The following is a 17,659-nucleotide window of genomic DNA, read 5'->3' as shown; positions in this document are numbered from 1 at the left end:
AAATTCTTCGTGAAAGGAGATATCGGTGCGCAGTCGTCGAGAGCGACGAAAGATCGATACTTTCGTTCGTGAATTTAGAATACTAGATTGAAATCGTTTTCATTGTTTTTTCCATCGGTAAATTCGGCGCCTTTACATGCATACATTCGTACGTATAGCGTACATATAGGCCGGTATTTGCAAAGTACCGGTATACCATCAAGTAGAAGAACGAGAAAGGATTGGAAAGGATAGGCACGGCGAAACGAAAACGAGACGCATTCTTATTTTCTTAATCGTTCCGTAGATGGCGTCGCGGTGACACCTGTTCTCGCCAAGCACCGCCGCGAGTGCGATGAAATTTTTCTGAAGATTCTCATTTATTCGAAAGAGAAAGGAAGCAAAAGAATGGTGGACCTCAGTGGACCTGACACGCCGTATCAACACGGCTTCAACAACGTCGTCTTCGTTCTTCCAGCGATAATAGTCGGCGGTCTTTCCGGTAAGAATCATTCGTTTTGAAACATGGTATATCCTATGCCTTTCTTCCCCTTTTTACTTCCTTTTCTCTCTTCGGTCTTACGACGAAAGAAAGAACATATGGTTTTTACGAGCCGAACGCGTTCCTTGATCCGTCATCTCAAACTTGTTTCGTTGTATCTCGATTTTCGAGAATATTCGATTTTATTTTCATTCCGAAAGGAAACGCGACACGTACAAGTCGACGTACAAGGCTTATCTCTCCGTTCGATTTACTTTCTCGAGCGATTCGAGAAAAAAAAGAAAAAAAAAAAAAAAACGAAATACGTTTCCATTAAACGAATTTCCGGTAATTTCTTTAGCTCGATCTTCGAGTCGGAGCACGAAAGTGACGTTGACGAAACGAAGCAATTTTTTCCTATATATTCTTAGCGTCTAATAAGACACGTTTTAGAAAATTTAACGAGAGAAGAAATTTGAACAGCTGCTTAAAGTGTTTTCAGATGGATAAACAGCTATCGAATATAAACATTTTGACAAATTTAATCGCACGTTTATTTCTCTCTTTCTTTTTTTTTTTATAAGACATTTAAGTTTTAAGGATCGCCGAGCGATGCTCTTTCTATCTCATTACTTTATTATATTATGAAATTTATCTAACACAGGCCCATTTTATTTTTATAAAAGAGTCGGCTGACAGACGGGATCGAGAAAGGTCAATTTGATGAGTCGCTCGGTAGCTTGTGATAAGGGATTCTCCCTATCTCTGTCTTTTTCTTTGTCTGCCAATACTTTTTTTCGTGCACACGCTCGTAAACGAGAGAGAGAGAGAGAGAGAGAGAGAGAGAGAGGAGAGGGAGACGGAGTATATTCAGAGAACTTCCTCTTTATCGGTGCCTTGGAAAAGGTCAAGTCGTTCGTGCAAGGTTGAAGCACGCGTCGTTGGAAGCCACGTTGGCTCCTGCTATCCGAGATCCTACCAATCGTAAAGCGAGTCTTCTTTTTAGCTGTCTTCCCGCCAAAGCGCGAACGATCTCCCCCAGTAATCGATCGCTCCGTTTTCTAGAAGCACATGCTTCTCAAAAGCTCTTTTTCGTTTCTTCTCGTAAAAGTCTCTTATTTAAGATCACAGATACGTTCTACTCGCTGGAGAATCACGCTCTCTTATCCGTGATTTTCGAATATTTGGAAATTCCATTCGATCGATCGAGTCGAACGAGCACGCGATTACCTTGTACATACGTACGTATATATACGTATATACACACACGCACACATATATATCCAATAGCGATAGAACTTACGCGATAAAAAAACGTGTAGCCTTTCATGAAAATTTTTTTTAAAAGCTCGGCGTATTAATCGTTGGTGTTCAATCAGGATGTGGATGTCGATATTAAGCGGGCTTGAGACGTTCGTTAGCGTTTACGCTGCCGACAAAGTTGTATCCGAAAGCGTTAACGATGCGGAGGAAAGTCAGACAGCGGATTTCGATGGATCACTGCCCAACACTCAACAGCTGCTCGAGATGCTCGATTCGATTACCGGCATGTCCGAGGAAGAAAAGGCCGACTTGAGGGCAGATTTGATGAAGGATATTCAAGGTCGTGCCTCGGACGTACAACAAATGCCAACTCGCGATCTCGTCGATCAAACCTTCATTTTGTTGTCCTTGCTCGCCGTCGTGGCTCTCATTTTTGGTAAATATCGAGAACGTAAAGCAAAGAAATCGACTCATCGTAGATCCGTAGACTTTGAGTTTCCTCGTCAGTTCGAGCCAACTCGCTTGTCTTTGCACTTTTCGATCATTACGCAGATATTTGGTTTCGTAAATCGTTGATATTGGACGATGAGAACCCGTTAAAACTGCTGCCTATATCGCATCAAGTGCTCAGTTATCTCCATATCGTTTATTATCTAATCGTCCACTCGACACGGCATCGAATATTCAATCGATCACTAGCTGTAGTTTCTTTTTCTTTCTTTTTGATAGCGTTAGACCAAGTATTCGAGATGGGTGAAAGTATTTTAGAAAATTTGCGTAATATCGGTGCACTTTCTAAAAAGCAAGAGGAGAAGTTGATCGACATGCTCCTTCGTTTGAAAAATCTAGAAGATCAGGATAAGAAAGATTTGATGAAGGAAGCCAAAGAATTTGTCAAAGAAATCATTAACGATTGGAGCTCTGCCGCTTCGTTTTCCTCATCGATGCAATCGAACGTTTTACTTTTTTTGGCGATATTCTTAATATTTGTTGTAATAGGTACGACGACATCCCGAGGCAGTGATTATGAAAGTGAACTCACATACGTAATTCGCAATTAGGATATACATACGAATCTCGCAGTAATCAAATTCCATATTATTCTTTGTGCCGCTTTCATGATTCCTTGCACCATATTACACGATCATTCGTTTAAATCAACTCGAACGACCGTACGAAATACGTTGATTAAAATCGTTGATGGTATATTTTCAGTATTCTTCATTTATAAACTTTTCAAATGCTTGAGGGAGCGCGAGCAGAAGAGAGAAGAGAAAAAGAAGAACAAACAGTTGAAGAAGAAAAAGTAATCGAGGATTTTCGAATCCTACGACGAAACGAGTCGACTGGAACGAGAGAGTACAAAAATCCTGCTTTCTACCGAATAAAAGTAACGATTTATACGAAAAATGCGTTGTTACGTTGCTTTACGTAAGCAATCGTTTACGGTCTCACGTGTCAAATGATCAAGTCAATTGAGATTTTATTGTCATTATTATGTTTTGTTAAATAAAGTAATATATTTATGAATATATATTTCGGTTTTCTAATCCTTCCCGAGAACTTTCGAGTCGTCGTCCAAAGATGATACGACGCTAAAATATCCCTTACGATTTCATTGAAAAATATTTATTATGCTTATTCGGACTGATCGTACGCAAATTGCGAGACTACGTACACACGCACGCGCACACACACAATACTCGATGTAATTCGTATATCGACGCGCGTGGATTTACGAGCGTACACAGAGTCCCTCGTCGGATTCGAAAGTAATCTTACAAAATTTAAGTTTCTTTTCTACAGGCACGGTTATTACGCTATCTTTAGACGCCGATTTGTCACTTCGTTCTGCGAAGACTTTGGAAATTTGCGTTGGACGAATATATGATGCATATTATCAATAATTTATAAATTATCAATAGATCATAGTATACGCGGCACTTAACATACAACAGTGAAAAAATAGCTGATTTATAGTCGCGCGATATATGTAAAGGCAAATAGATATTCGTTGCTCTTTCGACGCGTTTATCGTTTTCTTATTACGTATCTTTAATTGTACGTATCGATGTAAATTACCGAAGATATAATCGTGTCGAACGATTAGAACGAATACGGCATTAAACATAGCTGCCGTTCGACGCACAGGTACGCTTCATTGTAAATATATAACGATATATCATCATATTCGTAAGTTTATAATTCGTTTTATCCTATTAACAATTACAGTTTCTATAAACTCTTACGACATAACAAATAACAGCAAGGTATAATACTTGGTAAGTTTTTCCGTGAAACCAGGCGTAGCTAAGACCGATGAAATTTGTACGATTTACATTCGAATATACGAATAATACGTAAAATGCCTAAATTTCAAATTAATATACGCTTAATATCACTCCTTGGAAGCATATAGAATTATGCTCGGCGGAACGTTAAGGCACATTAAATTATCCACCTAACGATTCGATCGTGCCGCTTTAATAAATATTTTCCATTGTTTGCGAAGGAAATTCTTGAATTTCAAATTTCGCTCTATTCGTTTGCCTGGTATATTAATCAAACAAACACGATAATAAAATAACTATGACAACGTTAATAGCTATGAAACGTTTTTTTTTTTTTTTTCTTATTACGTAAATGTTATTCATTTTGGTATCCAGAATGTGATGTTTTTAAAAGGTCAGTATCTACCTATCTACCTATATCGTTTACCGATGAATAACAAAAAGAAAAGAAACAACAAGGTTATATTTAATATTGTAACGCAGTAAAAATATATTTTTAATAATATTAAGTTTCGCTTTTCTCGTAAGGATTTCTCTAGAGACGAAATAAAATAACGTAACGATAAATTTAACGAGACTATTCATTATGAGACCATTTTTTAACTCTTGTATATATATTTATATCTCAAGATCGACGTTACTTCGATCGATTTATAAATTAATATGGCAAAAAACAAATTCGCTCGAAACATTTTTCCCCGCGTATTGTCGCAATTATTGTCAAAAATATAAAGCCGAGTGATTTTAACGCGAAATATTAGCGATCAATGCGTATTCGTTTCTATTGTACTCCGAAGATGATCGATATCGTCTACGTCATAAATACGAAGGTATGCAGCAAATTGGCACTACATAAATTATTAAGATAACGGACATTAAGACTCCTTTCCGTGCATTATCTTTCGTTAGAATGTAAATCGATTAACTTGCTCGAATCGTCTTTTTCTTGCATAACGATATACACGCTTGTATATCTATAAATAATGTTGCACGAGGAATAAAGTGTCGAAGCATCATAGCGCGTCAACGTGCTTCGTTCGATTATCTTCTCATAAAGATTTTCCATATCGATGCCCATACTAACGAGTAGTATCGTCGGTGTTCAGCGTGACGATGATTTCAGGAGTAACTTGTACCGTTCGCTGGACGCATCTGTGAAGAGAAAAGAAAGAAATAGAAAATAAGAAAAAAAAAAAAAGAAAAAAAACAGAAAAAAGAAGAAAAGAAATTTAAAGAATCTATTCGACTCTAAGGAATAAAGTTCGTAGGTAGATGATTGACGTTTACCTTTGATAGTTTCCACAAAGTACATGCTTTCGTCCTTCATATTAGCAACCAATTCGTCGGTAACCAAAACGTGAATCCCTTGAGGACCGAGGAAAAGCACGGAGTGCAAGCGATCCTGAGACAGGCTCAAAGTACTCGTCAACTTTTTCGTTAGCGCGTTGCTCGTCAAATTATCGAGATAAGCGACTCTCCAAAGCGAGCCGTTGCTCTCCAAGGAGAAGTAGAGCGTGAGTTTCGGCATCGGTGCCTTCGAGTGCAGAGCATTGAACAATCGTATTCCATCGGCAAGACCGCAGATCTGTATGAGATCGTCTCTGGAGAGCCGTAAAATATCGGAAGCAGAGAAACTTGCGAAGGTCGACTCGAAAGCGTTGAATCGGGCCGCTCGAAGCCACGCGCTCGTTTGCGCCGTGTTAGCGTCGGGTGCCAATTCGGTGAAGTAAGGCGTTCCCTGTGAGAAAAAGGAAATGGATAAATACGCGCGAAGAGGATATCGGAAAATCTCTCTCTTGACGCATGCGAGTAAAACGCGATTACTATTTTCATAGATTCCAATTGCTTCGGGGAATTAGCGTTTTTCCTAGAGAAGCCAACGTTGTCGGTTTCAACGATGCAAGATTGATCCGGCAAGATGGCGGCGGGCGATGGAAGTGCCGGTGCCGTTCCTACGTTTTCTTTCGCAGCATCCGGCGCCGATACCAAGGGTACGACTCCGGTTGCGGAGACCGACAGGGCCGAGGGTGCTCTGATGGGCGAAGCGTTGCCACCCACGCTCGCTCGGGTTTGCGGTGATCTAGAAAAAGATGCGAAAGTACACACGATTATATAGTCTCGCGACTGGAACGCGCCTTCTCTACTTCTATTTATACGATCACAATTGGAACGATAAACGCGGTGGAACGAACGAGCGCGTGAGAAAGAGAGACAGATAGATTTATAATCTCACGTTTCAGGCAAATTAGCTTTATTAGGAACAATTAAAGCGAAGCGCATTGCCGAGAATTCAAACGACCATAACGCGTTTCGTACGCCCACGTAGGGACGCGGAAAAGAAACGTGGAGAAGGCGAGGGGAGGGACGGGGAGAGAAATCGCGAAAAGATGGGGGGAGGGGAGAAAGAGAGAGCTTACGATCGGAAACAGTTGAAACGAAATCCCTACGTATATTATTCTCTGGTCTTACACGGTAGGCGTTTTCAGGCGAAAGATCAACTTGGACGCCTTGCTCGCAGCGATCCTCTTGGAGTCGTTCCGACATCTTTTCAAAGTAAGACTCGTCAATCCTCCTCGAAAAAGATGATTCCTTCTAGCTCGACCGTCAATAAGAGCGTGTATGAATTTGGCTACTATTTCTATCCCTAACGGACCGCCGCCTTTGACGGTAACCTCGTGTTCGAAAATCAATGCCGTCGAAGAAGATTCTTCTCGAGGATTACGCGACGATCGAACGGTCCAGCAACTCTTCAAGTCCCAATTCGAGAAGCTCTTGGACATTTCGCGATATCTCGACTGCTATTTCCAAACGATCGAATTCGAGGAAATTCTACGATCTCTCGTTCGCTCGAAAATCTTCTTTATCGAGCGAAGGCGACGACGTATCGAACGTTTAGTTCGCTCTCTCGCAATTTCTCGGACGTTTGTCCATTTGGAGAAAAAAATAGAAGGGGCGGTGCCTTCGAAAAGAAGTAAAAACGTGTTAGCTTTCGTGGCAGTTGTCCCGATCGGTTTGAGTCGGATGATCGCTTTTAGATTGACGCATACTTGCCCCAAACCGGATATCACCGGTCTCGTCTTTACCGGCGCGATCTTTTTCGCTGGCCTTTGTCGTCGCGCGTCGTCGTCGTCGTCGTCGTCGTCGTCGTCGTCGTCGAGTAGCGTAGTAGCGTAGTGCAGTGTAGTAATAGCAGTAGCAGTAGTCGTCGTCGTGGTCGTCGGATCGTTTCCTATTTGTCAAAATAGTCGCTCGTTGTTCCTCGTCTCCTTCCCCTCCACCTCTCCCCCCTCCTCCTCCTCTTTATCGAAATTCCAGAAAGGAATTTCTCCGTATCTTCGGATAAGATTTTCTTTGCGGTTTCGCTACTCGTCTCTCTCTCTCTCTCTCTCTCTCTCTCTCTCTCTCTCTCTCTCTCTCTCTCGGTGGTATTTTCTTTATCGATCGTCCATTCTCCGAACGATCCTCTCCTCGTTGCTCGCGTTCCGTTTGATTCCAATTAATTCCGCCATACGAGAGGAGGTCCGTCGATGTATCAAATGAGGAGCGTTTTTAACCGCCCTGGCTTCGGCTTTGCGGCGGTCAGGCCGCTCGTCATCTCAAACGACGATCATGTCGCGACGGCAACGATCGCTCGTTACCGATGATCACGATTTCCCGCGAGAGGAAGAGAATTTTTCGATCTACGATAGCGAGAGTGGGAGAGAGATCGACGTTGACCCGTGGAACGAAAGTAAAGCCGATCGATCCTATGGACGATAGCGGTGATCGAGCCGCCGAACAGACGAACGGGAGCATTCCAACGGCCTGAACGTTTCTTCTTTTTCTCAGGACGACGATCGCCGATTCGCGAGTCGCTCTATCGAATGTCTTTCCTTTCAACGAAAGCTCTCTCTCTATTTTCCTTCGATATCGTTCTTCTTTCTTTCGTTTCGTTGCGTTTTGTTTTCGACAGAGCCACGCGAAAGAGCTCGAGCTCGACAAAAACAAAATGATTACAAGTTGGCGTCACCTTCGACGGACGTATAAGAGGAAACGAGACACGCACTACGCGCCGCCGCCCGCCCGCACGCACGCACGCACGCACGCACGCACGCACGCATGCACGCACGACGTACACGCCCGCACGAGATGTTTTTTCCGGATCTCCGTACCGTTTCGTTCGCTTACGTAAGAGAGACTTTACACGCGCGCACAACGATCGCTCTTGAGAATCTTTCTACTCCTCGACTCTCTTCGTTACGCGACTACCGGCACGCACTCTTCCAAGAAGACAACGGGATTACTCGGTTCCTCGAATAAACTCGAAAGGAACTTGCGAACGTTTGAGAAAAACCTCGAGGAAACTCCCGACGACGGACGAGAAAAATCCGTCGATGGGTTCGCTTCAAGGTCGACGACAGCGGTAACACACCGTTAAACTTCGTCGAGCACTTCCGGTCCGTACGCACGGATACCGATGGTACATTGATTCCCTTTGAAAGTCTCTCAACGATAGATCATGTTTGCGATTTGGCCATTCCTCTTTGATCTTTCTTTCACGCGACGGATCGTTCTCGACGTTGATCCAGATCGCTCAAATAGTCGAACAGCGAGAAACGTCTCTCTCACCACCGTTCGAGAGACTCGACTTCGTGACAAAGGATTCGCGAAAAAGCAGACGACTAACGTGCTCGCAAAGTTACAAGCTAAAAAAATGAAAAACCCTCAAGCAGAGCGGACCGACGCTACGCGTGGATCTTACGACGTTCTGAATTTATTTGTCGTCGGTGCGATCTCTCTCTCTCTCTCTCTCGCTCTCTCTCTCTCTCTCTCTCTGTCTCTTTCTCCACATCCCTCCTTTCTATGTAGCGACGATGCGTCGCTGCCGGCTCCACCAGATGCCGGCTCGCGCCAGTTCGAGCCAGTTTATTAGCAACGTTACGAACGTTGCTTCTTGGTCCGTCGGTAACCTCCACCTTCCTTCCGTTTTACTCCTCAGCCCCTGCTCTGCTCTAACCGCCTTCGACGGCTCTCGACGATCCGGCAACGCCGTGCGCATTCGCCGTATTTCATCGTGCTCGAGTGTACGGCGGTGGGGCGGCTGCATGCTCTCTCTCTCTCTCGCGCGCGCGCACGCTCTAATGCGCCACACCGACCACGCCAAGTTTCGTTTTATATCTGCCGTACCGCGACGGTATTTTTCTTCCCGACGTTTATTAGCTGCTCGCTCTTAAACATTTTTCAAAGATCGCTATGGATCCTGCGTATGTCCCGCGTACTGAACGGAACGTATAGAAACCGTATACGACGTCGTTCGAACCTTTCTCGTTTCGTTTGGCGGCCGAACGAGCCAATCGTTGTACGCAACTGTTTACTTAAAACCGCGACGATTCGGGGAGAGAGAGAGAGAGAGAGAGGGAGAGAGAGAGAGACGAGCGGTTCTCTCTCTCGCGAAAGGTAAAACGTTCGTGTCGTATCCTATTTTTAATCGTACTTTCGATAAAGATCGATCGGACTATAGCGGATCGAAGACCACGAGTTATGCGGGAAAATTCGATTTGCTCGGATATTTACGTTTGGAGGAGTTACGTAAGGGACGAGTTAGGCGTTTCGGCAGCGGTCTATCGGTCTTGTCGGTACGCTATAAAATTTCAAGTTATTTTCATCGGAATATCAGTCGACTAGCGCGCTGGACCTCGAAACGACGAACGACGAAGCGACGATTCTCTCGCGCGAGAGAATTTGGAATCGTCTCGTCGTTTCGCAATCTGGGCGGTAATGCAGAAAAAGGGCGTAACGTTTGTTTCGCTAACGCAAGATTAGCGGAAACTTCGATCGCAGCCAATAACGCGCGTATGACTCTCGTTTCGTAATCGATTCGACCGGCCTCCTCGGCGGCCTCATTTTTCAAACGCAAGTACGCGCGTCGCGTTCGCGCGATCAACGATGACAAACGTGATATTTTCATGTTCGGTTTCGATTATCAGAGATACGAGCCAACGAGTACTTACATTGCCTCGGTCGACGCGTAAGGACTCGCTCCGTTTTGCGCTATCAAATTCGACGACGACAGGGCTTCTAATGGAATCTGTAAATACGAGAGACATTTGCATGCGATAAGCGTCCGGCGTAGGCCGATTCGGGTTTGGGAGAAAGAAGGCTGGATGGACTTACGTCGGATAAAATAGTGCAATCGTAACCGGGTTGATACTTGTCCTGTTCGTGCGGCGGTCGCCGTTGAATCTTATCCCGGTCTTGCTTGTGCTTGCGATCGGCCCCTTTCAATTTGAACACTTTGACCTGACAGGACGCGGCGTGCAGCCGGGGTCCGCCGGGTAACCGGGTTTCGACTTGAATTCGAAAAGGTACACCTTTCTCGCCACCGTGTTTCTTTGGTGTAAACTCCGTGCTGATACAATTAACCTGACGAAAGAGAAAGAACGAATCTGCCAGACGAGTATGTGAATCAATAGCTTCTTTTTTACGCCCCTCTCCCCCCGGGCACGCCCTCTATTCTTTACCTTTATATAAACGCCAACCTCCTTGGTGGGATCCCACATGAATTCTACGCTGTTGCTGGACGGAGAAGGCTGACAAACGTCCACCATGCCGTAACTAAGGGGCACGTCCACTTCGAGCAGTCTCTCACCGGGTCTAGCGCGTTGCCAGGCGAGCATTTGTTCTCGCTCGGTGTATTGGAGGCGCCTTTCGTGAAAACAGATACGAATCGTCGACTGAAACAGAAACGTCGTATGTCCCTTCAGAGGCGTTGTAGCACCGTTTGGGCGACTCGCATCTTGCGAACGTCGAGGACACGTCGTGAGCCCACGCCGTGAGGAAAGACGAAACTTCGATCGTCTTCCGAAGCAACGAGCGTTAAACGGAGGCTACGAAGAAAGGCGCGTCAAAGTCGCCGCGAGCAGCGTGGTCGGCGTGATACCAGCACGAGCTCGCTCGTATAATCTCGTGACATATCACCGAAGCGTTTTTTAAGATGCCGCTACCCAAACATAACAGTCTTCCTGAAGGGTTCCTCCTTTTTGCTAGGAAAGCGCATGACCAAGTACCTTCAAAATCCTTCCGCGGTAGGCCGACAGATCCCCGAGTTTCTTCAGTTTGACTTCGTACGACTGACCTTGGTTCAAATACGTAAGCGTTTCCTCGTTGACCTTCGTCGCGATGCTGGTAGCCGCCGCGAGAACGTACTGGAACCTACGAACGGAAGATTTCTTTCTCCGTCAACTGTTTCGCGCGATCGATCGATCGATCGATCGATCCTTTTGGTTTTTGCTTTTAGCTTGGCATTTTATTTCCTACCGACAATCCTCGTTGAACTCGTTTCCTTGTTGGGAGGAAGAAACGTGATTTCCTGAGGTCGACGTCGCCGGATATTCCTCGTTACCCGAGTAGAGCAGCTGATGAAGACTCGCCGCCGTGGTCTGTCCATTGTTGTTGTTATCCGCTTCGATCGTACCGACGCTCGCATTGTTCGGAGCTGGCCCGTTTATTGCTCTCTGGGTCACGTGATTCAAGCTGCAACACGCATCGCTACAATACTCGTCGAATGCAACAGTTGCCTCGATCAACTCACTATAAATTTAGAAGAGTGGAAGAAGCGACTTTTAATTTGGAACTTTTCATTGTTTCCCCACCCCCTCTCTCCCTCTCTCGTTCCGACGGTTTACATGACCTATCCGTTAACCCCTTGCGATCAGGCATCGAACGAGACTCGATATCTCCTTTCAAACCGCACGTCCAAGTCCTCGCGAGAAAAATCGTCATAAAAAAGAGATAAATCGCGTGAGATCTCTCTCAATGCGACATTGCAAGGAGTTGCGTTTATCCGAATATTTATCGACTTCGATCTCGAAGATTTGGGACAAATCGTCTTTAACGAGGCGACCAGCTCGACTCGTTAGTACTCAACACTGGTAGTTAACTCATTCTCTCTCGACGCAGATAAGTCTCTACGAGGCGTGGGACTAAAGATTCTGACCCGAAGGAGTCAGAAGCACGACGATAAAGACGAACGTGAAGCATTTATCGAACGTTTATCGGTTCGTCTCTTTGCAGGGGAGCGTCCTGGTAAATTCCGTTCGATTTTCCCCGTCTGTTTTCTTTCTCGATCGACGTTCCTTTTATTACCTCGATATCAACGAGTTAGCGCGTTTTATTAGACGCGTTACTTACTTCGAATTGTTGTGTTGATTTTCCGGTGACGGTGCTTCCTGCTTGAAGACCGATGGAAAGGCGAGTAAAGCTTCGCTGAAAATGTCACCAAACGTATTTCTTTTTAGCAAAGAGCCGAAGCAGAAAATAATAATAATCCAATAGTAATAAAAACAACGAGCGCATGTTTCTAGAGTCACGTGATGAACGAGGTGCGAAGTCGAACGTCGATATCGCGGATGGTCTTGCAGAAATATTAGCGATTAACGATTTTTTTTTAATTATCCGATAATCGACGCGTAATCGCGGTCTCCTCTCTCTCTCTCTCTCGCTTTCTCTATTCGTGTCTTTTCCGTGATCTCTCGAAAATTTAAATAAATTCGACGCATTATCTTAGACAATTTCGTGTTACGATTCATCTGTTTTTTCTTTTTTTTTTTATTTCGTGCTCGGCAGAATAGATAAAAAGCATTTTGGATGATGGAAAGAGAGATACAGAGAAAGGAACCGATACGATAAAAACTGAGTGACTAAGGTCAGCCGAAACTAGAACGCACCGGTTCTCCGACCGGTGCACCGACTTTGATATCAGTCCTGTAAAAGTTTTTATTTTTTTTTATTACAAATGAATAAACTCCGATCGAATAGCGGAAAACTTTTTTGCGCGAGATTCCAATGGAGATCTCAAGTTCGAGCTAGCGCGTTCGCCGAGCGTAACTTTGTTGCAAAAACTCAACGGGGTAAAAAAAAAAAACAGAATTGTTTCTCGACTTACCCATTTTTTATATACTGATGCATTTTTTCCCATCAATCGTTACGAAATCGCGTTATCGTATCTCTCGACTTGTTATTTTCGTATTTATTAAAAATACTCGAGGATCGATGGGCAATAGCAATTTCGAAAGGCCTTACTTTCGATTCGCACTTCTAGCAGCCTCTTTCGATGACTATTTCGTAAACAGAAGCACACTCGCGGTAATTCTAGGATGTTTATAGATACGTACAAGATTTGCACCACTCGAAATCCGACAGCTAATAATAAACCGATCGTATTATCGAAAAGATTCGACGTTTGGAAATATTCTCCACGTGCACTCTATATCGCGTCAGCTGATCACTGACGGTTCCACCGCACACTTTCAGCCTTACACTCTCTCTCTCTCTCTTTCTCTCTCTATCTATCTATCTCTATCTCTCTCGCGACTAGTGATTTATTAAGTAAGAACGCATGCGAAACGCGATGAGGATTTTCCTTCGAGTTGTATTTTTTCCTACATATTTACATACGTACATCTTACACGCATATATCTCGAAGTAACAACAAACTTTATCGAACGATCTTTGCGAACGTACCAATGATCATCGCACTGTTTCGGATCGATACCGATAAATGCGTACATATGTATATAAATGCGGCAGAGATTGCGTCGAGTTATTTTTTCTCTCTTTCTCTCTTTGAATGAACGCGCGCGTACGCGCGCATAGAGACCTATAGTCAAATATCGATGTGCTTTCGCGAACTTGAAAAATTACTACATTATCGACGCGTTCGAAGCCCTTACTATTTACATAGCGTCGTACCCGCGCGCGTACGAACGTTTACGTTTCGAACGGAAAAATATTTTCCACACGTCTACGACGTAGTATATCCTCTTTCCGTAAGGTCGTCTCATTCCTTTGTCTAAAGAAAAAATTCGTTATCTCCTAACGTACGCACGATTTTCCATAGACGCTACACTCGCGTCGAGAGTAACCGAGGCCGATTAGAATTTTGTGGCCGTGTCGCTGGTACGACGTAATGCCAACTACTGCGTCCGGTTAGAACCGGATTTCTGTCTCGACTCTAGTTCCGACTTCTGCACACGGTTCGATCGAGATTCGATGCAAGCTCGGTTCAACGTTGGAGACCTACGTTATCGACCGACGGTACTAACGCCCGCCGATAACTCGTTCTACCGACCGAGGGGGAAACGAGCGCGCGAACTTTTGAATCTCGTCGTTCGATCGAAAAAGAACTTTTCCGTCTTACCTCATATTGTAGGAGGCGACGGCTGTGGCAAGATCGGAAGCCGCCAGCGCGGACAAAGATCCGTCAAAGTCGGCCAGATGTTCCGCGAGTTCTTCCACCTGTGTGGACCAACCTTGACCGGAACCATTGCTTCCGATAGATCCTACGAGCAAAAGATTAATTAGCTTGAATCTCTTCCGTTCCTTTCCTTTCTCTCAATTCCATTCGGACGCGAAAGTCGAGAGAAGAGGACAAAGCAATCGTGCAAATCGAAGGGAGAACGCGTTCGTCCGAATACAATGGATCGATTCGTACCGCCTTGAAAGTTCCCGCAATTGGCATGATACTGATGATGCATCGGACCGATTCTCTCTTTCGTATCCTGAGAGGACGGGTAACGTCGTCGATGTTTTAATGTTATCGGCGAAAAACGTCGACTTTCGAAATACGACACCCTTGATCTTTCGACTTCACTCCACTTCATTCTACTTGGCACCGTTGAGAAAATAAAAGTCACCACGCGAAAAGGAAGTACTTTTTTTCTTAAAAAGTCGGACCCTTAGGGAATTTAATCGCGCTGGAGAATACTGCCGACGGATTCTCTCTTTCTCGTTTCAACAGCGAACTAATCTGCTCGATACACTGTGTACTCGAAGCAAGAGTTATCAGTACGATTGACCACGTGGGCGAACAAGGCGTCGGATTTGTACTAAAAAGCGGCGCGTTGCTTTTCCGACGATGCAAAAGCGAACTCGGAACTGGCACGAGCCGCGACTCTCGCACGCCACGTCCATTAACTTTGCGCGAGAAATTTACAATTCGTACGGAGGATCAACGAGACACGTCCAAGTTAAAGATCCGTCCAATCGCAGAAACGAATTCGATTTCCGAGGAAGACGTAAAACGTAGTAGCCGTGGCTACGACATTGCGATCGGGGTCGTTTGGCCACGACCTTTAAGATGATTTATCTATGGCAACGACTTTAAGATAATGAGGAGCGACTCGGAGCTATTGTAGGAGCCTTAGTCGGGAGGAATCAATAATGTAATAATCATTCTTTCAAAGGGGAAAACCCTCTCGAGATTTCGGCATAAAATCGACTGTCGTGAGATTCGGGTACGTTCCCCGCTCCCCGTCGCGTCCGAGTTAAGTCGCGTAGAAGAGGAAGATGTCAATTTCCATTATGCGAAACGAGATTTATCGCGTACTCGTGCACGCGAGAAGACGGAGTCGGTACAGGGCCCCGCGTACGCGCGTACACGTGTAGGAGGAGCATAGGAGGGACGTCTAACGCGAACCGGAACGGTACTACGCGAAGACGCGGTCGTCACTCGTAAATTGATAATTGACCCGCAGAGGATAGCGTGGCAAACGCTTCGAAGTCGTGCCTTTCGTGCGGGAACGATTCAGCAAGCAACAGGTGATTTCATTCTAGATGGAAGAGATAAAACGCCCTCTCTCGCGTACTGACCGTCTCTTCTAGCGTGCTTCCTATCGAGTTCCGAAACGGGCTGTATCGTCGGTTCGCCAGCGGCGGTTCGACGTTTCAAATTGTTTGGCTGAGATGGACTGCTCGTTTGTTGCTCGGGAGACGAGGACACGTGACACGGCGACTCGTTGCTCGAACGTATTCGTGCAGTACCCTCTTCCGAACAGCTTTTTAGCACGTTCTGCTTGTCTTGCCACAAAGTATCCCGAGAATCGTTATAATCGGCGGCTACCTGGATCGGGAACAAATAAAGTTGCGTTATCGTAAGAGGAACGGGCGTCCGCGAGCGCTCCTTTCTACTTACTTGCTGCGCTGCTATTCCATCGCATCTGTTCGGACGATTAGGAGGCGATAGTTGTTCGTACGGAGGCGACGGAGTGTCTGCGAACCACATAGCTTCGTTCAGGGTTTCCGTACCGCCATCCATTATTATTTGGAGCTCCATTAAGCGGCCTCGACGCTTATCAATGATAGCGCGATATCCTGATTCAAATTCAGCTATCTCCGATCTTATCTAGCCTTATCCTCTAGGAAATGAAAACGTTCTCGAGAGAATAAGTCGGGAGAGAACGAAGAAATCCGTCTTGCGGTCTTTCGTCTAATCGACATAATCGATCATCGATGTGACAATTGCGAACGAGGGACCGGGAAGAATTTTGACGTTCGCAGACATTCGTCGAAGTATCCTTTTCTCTCTCTCTCTCTCTCTCTCTCCCTCCCTCCCTCCCGCCCCTCCCTCCCTCCCTCCCTCCCTCCTCGATCGATCAAAAGGCACACCTTCGCCGAGCGTACTTCCGTTTATCTCGAGTTTCTTTGATTTTTTTTCGGCTCCGGCTCTTTGGACACTCCGGAAGCGTACGGAAGCGCATCACCCGACCACTCGTAGGCTTCTAGAGGGCGAATATATCCAAATTCCAGCTTCCCTTAGAACATCACGAAGAAACTGTTGTAAAGTTTCTTGATGCCGGTGGTTTCGCGCTGCCGATGTGTTTCCAAAAGTGCGCAGCCCCGCGACTTTAGCGACAAAAAACGTGAAAAGACGACGAACGCGTCTTCGAATACCATTGCCACGCCTTGGCTGCAATGCATCTTGTTTTTAGATTTTTCGTTTATTCTTCTTTTTTATCCACCTCTTTCCTATCGCAATACGGATAAAGTGTTTTTTTTTTCTCTTTTTCTCTCTCTCTTGTTTCCTTTATTAGTCTTTATTACTTCACGAGTAGATACTTGTCGGTCATACGTATCACCTGACACGACGAACCTGACGTTGAATTCTAATTCTTTTTCTTTTCTAACGACTATTGCTCACACATTGGATAGTGTCTTGTTTGTCAAAGGCCTCTGCCTCCGCACGTTATCACCACATTTTCAGAATCCTTCGCTCCATTGCGCCGACAAAAAAATAAACTCTCTTTAGAAGCAGGAGCGAAATTCCGTGCGTTGGGGCACCACTGATCCGTCAGATTTCTCCCTCTACGATTTCGAAAATATTCAACGCGTGCCAAGGTGTATCGACTTTTCGTGAAATTCACTCCAAAACGAATGATGTATTTTTCTTTCCTCTTTTGTTCGAACACTTTCGCTTTCCTCTACAACTTTGCATATATACTTATTATCTTCGAGCGAGCTATGAAAACCGATCAAAGTCTTTCGAACAGCAAGAGCCAATAGATAGCCATTCAGCCGATATTACAAGCAGAGTCGACGGACAGCGAACTGTTTTGCGTTGATTTTCACTAGGCCTGGTAGAGACCACGTTTCTACTAAATGCTCAAAGATAAATTCGATCGAGATAGATGGGGTTGGATGGACGAACGGACGGACGGACGGACGGACGGACGAACAGGGAGAGGGAAAGAAATAAAGGTAGGCAGAGAGATATCGATCACTTCGTTCGATGGACGATTCGATACTGTGCCTACGAAGAGCCTTTTCGAGCGAGTGTGCCGTCGATCGGTCGAAAGAAGCGATCCAATGGTAACGCAACGTATTAAAAGGC

At 45.1% G+C, this 17,659-nt stretch overlaps 2 protein-coding genes across 6 annotated transcripts; one reads left to right on the top strand and one right to left on the bottom strand.

The window, feature by feature from the left end:
* Nucleotides 1–137: 137 nt before the first annotated feature.
* Nucleotides 138–3,255, top strand: LOC122627107. Of its 2 annotated transcripts, none has more exons than XM_043807928.1 (3): nt 138–481; nt 1,807–2,159; nt 2,939–3,255. In XM_043807928.1, exons 2-3 carry the CDS (start codon nt 1,841–1,843, stop codon nt 3,031–3,033), a joined length of 414 nt encoding a protein of 137 aa, XP_043663863.1. In that variant the 5' UTR covers nt 138–481; nt 1,807–1,840; the 3' UTR covers nt 3,034–3,255. The 2 variants fall into 2 exon arrangements, with proteins under 2 accessions (XP_043663863.1, XP_043663864.1); XM_043807929.1 differs by lacking the exon at nt 138–481 and adding an exon at nt 785–1,701.
* On the bottom strand, nt 3,199–16,579 carry LOC122627104 (transcription factor CP2). 4 transcript variants are annotated; one of them, XM_043807920.1, is made up of 12 exons: nt 15,965–16,579; nt 15,643–15,892; nt 14,192–14,333; nt 12,184–12,258; nt 11,311–11,583; nt 11,061–11,205; nt 10,515–10,751; nt 10,168–10,416; nt 10,005–10,081; nt 5,839–6,094; nt 5,302–5,752; nt 3,199–5,166 (listed from the first exon to the last, which is right to left on the bottom strand). In XM_043807920.1, the coding sequence occupies exons 1-12, from the start codon at nt 16,103–16,105 to the stop codon at nt 5,117–5,119; spliced, it is 2,346 nt and encodes a 781-aa protein (XP_043663855.1). In that variant the 5' UTR covers nt 16,106–16,579; the 3' UTR covers nt 3,199–5,116. The 4 variants fall into 4 exon arrangements, with proteins under 4 accessions (XP_043663855.1, XP_043663856.1, XP_043663857.1 ...); XM_043807921.1 differs by having other exon boundaries at nt 10,515–10,727; XM_043807922.1 differs by having other exon boundaries at nt 11,311–11,526.
* Nucleotides 16,580–17,659: the final 1,080 nt, after the last annotated feature.

The sequence above is a fragment of the Vespula pensylvanica genome, chromosome 2, assembly GCF_014466175.1.
Source record: "Vespula pensylvanica isolate Volc-1 chromosome 2, ASM1446617v1, whole genome shotgun sequence".
Taxonomy (NCBI): Eukaryota; Metazoa; Arthropoda; class Insecta; order Hymenoptera; family Vespidae; genus Vespula; species Vespula pensylvanica.
The sequence above is the reverse complement of the archived record's forward strand: the minus strand, read 5'-3'. Positions and strand labels throughout refer to the sequence as shown.

Excerpts from the sequence above, each read along its gene's own strand:
- LOC122627107 (XM_043807928.1), top strand. The coding sequence starts at position 1,841 with ATGTGGATGTCGATATTAAGCGGGCTTGAGACGTTCGTTAGCGTTTAC. Across the intron at positions 2,160-2,938 it reads CGTCGTGGCTCTCATTTTTG|TATTCTTCATTTATAAACTT; the intron begins GTAAATATCGAG and ends GTATATTTTCAG.
- LOC122627104 (XM_043807920.1), bottom strand. The coding sequence starts at position 16,105 with ATGGAGCTCCAAATAATAATGGATGGCGGTACGGAAACCCTGAACGAA. Across the intron at positions 6,095-10,004 it reads TACGCGTCGACCGAGGCAAT|ATCACCGCAAACCCGAGCGA; the intron begins GTAAGTACTCGT and ends ATCTTTTTCTAG. Across the intron at positions 5,753-5,838 it reads AATTGGAATCTATGAAAATA|GGAACGCCTTACTTCACCGA; the intron begins GTAATCGCGTTT and ends TTTTTCTCACAG.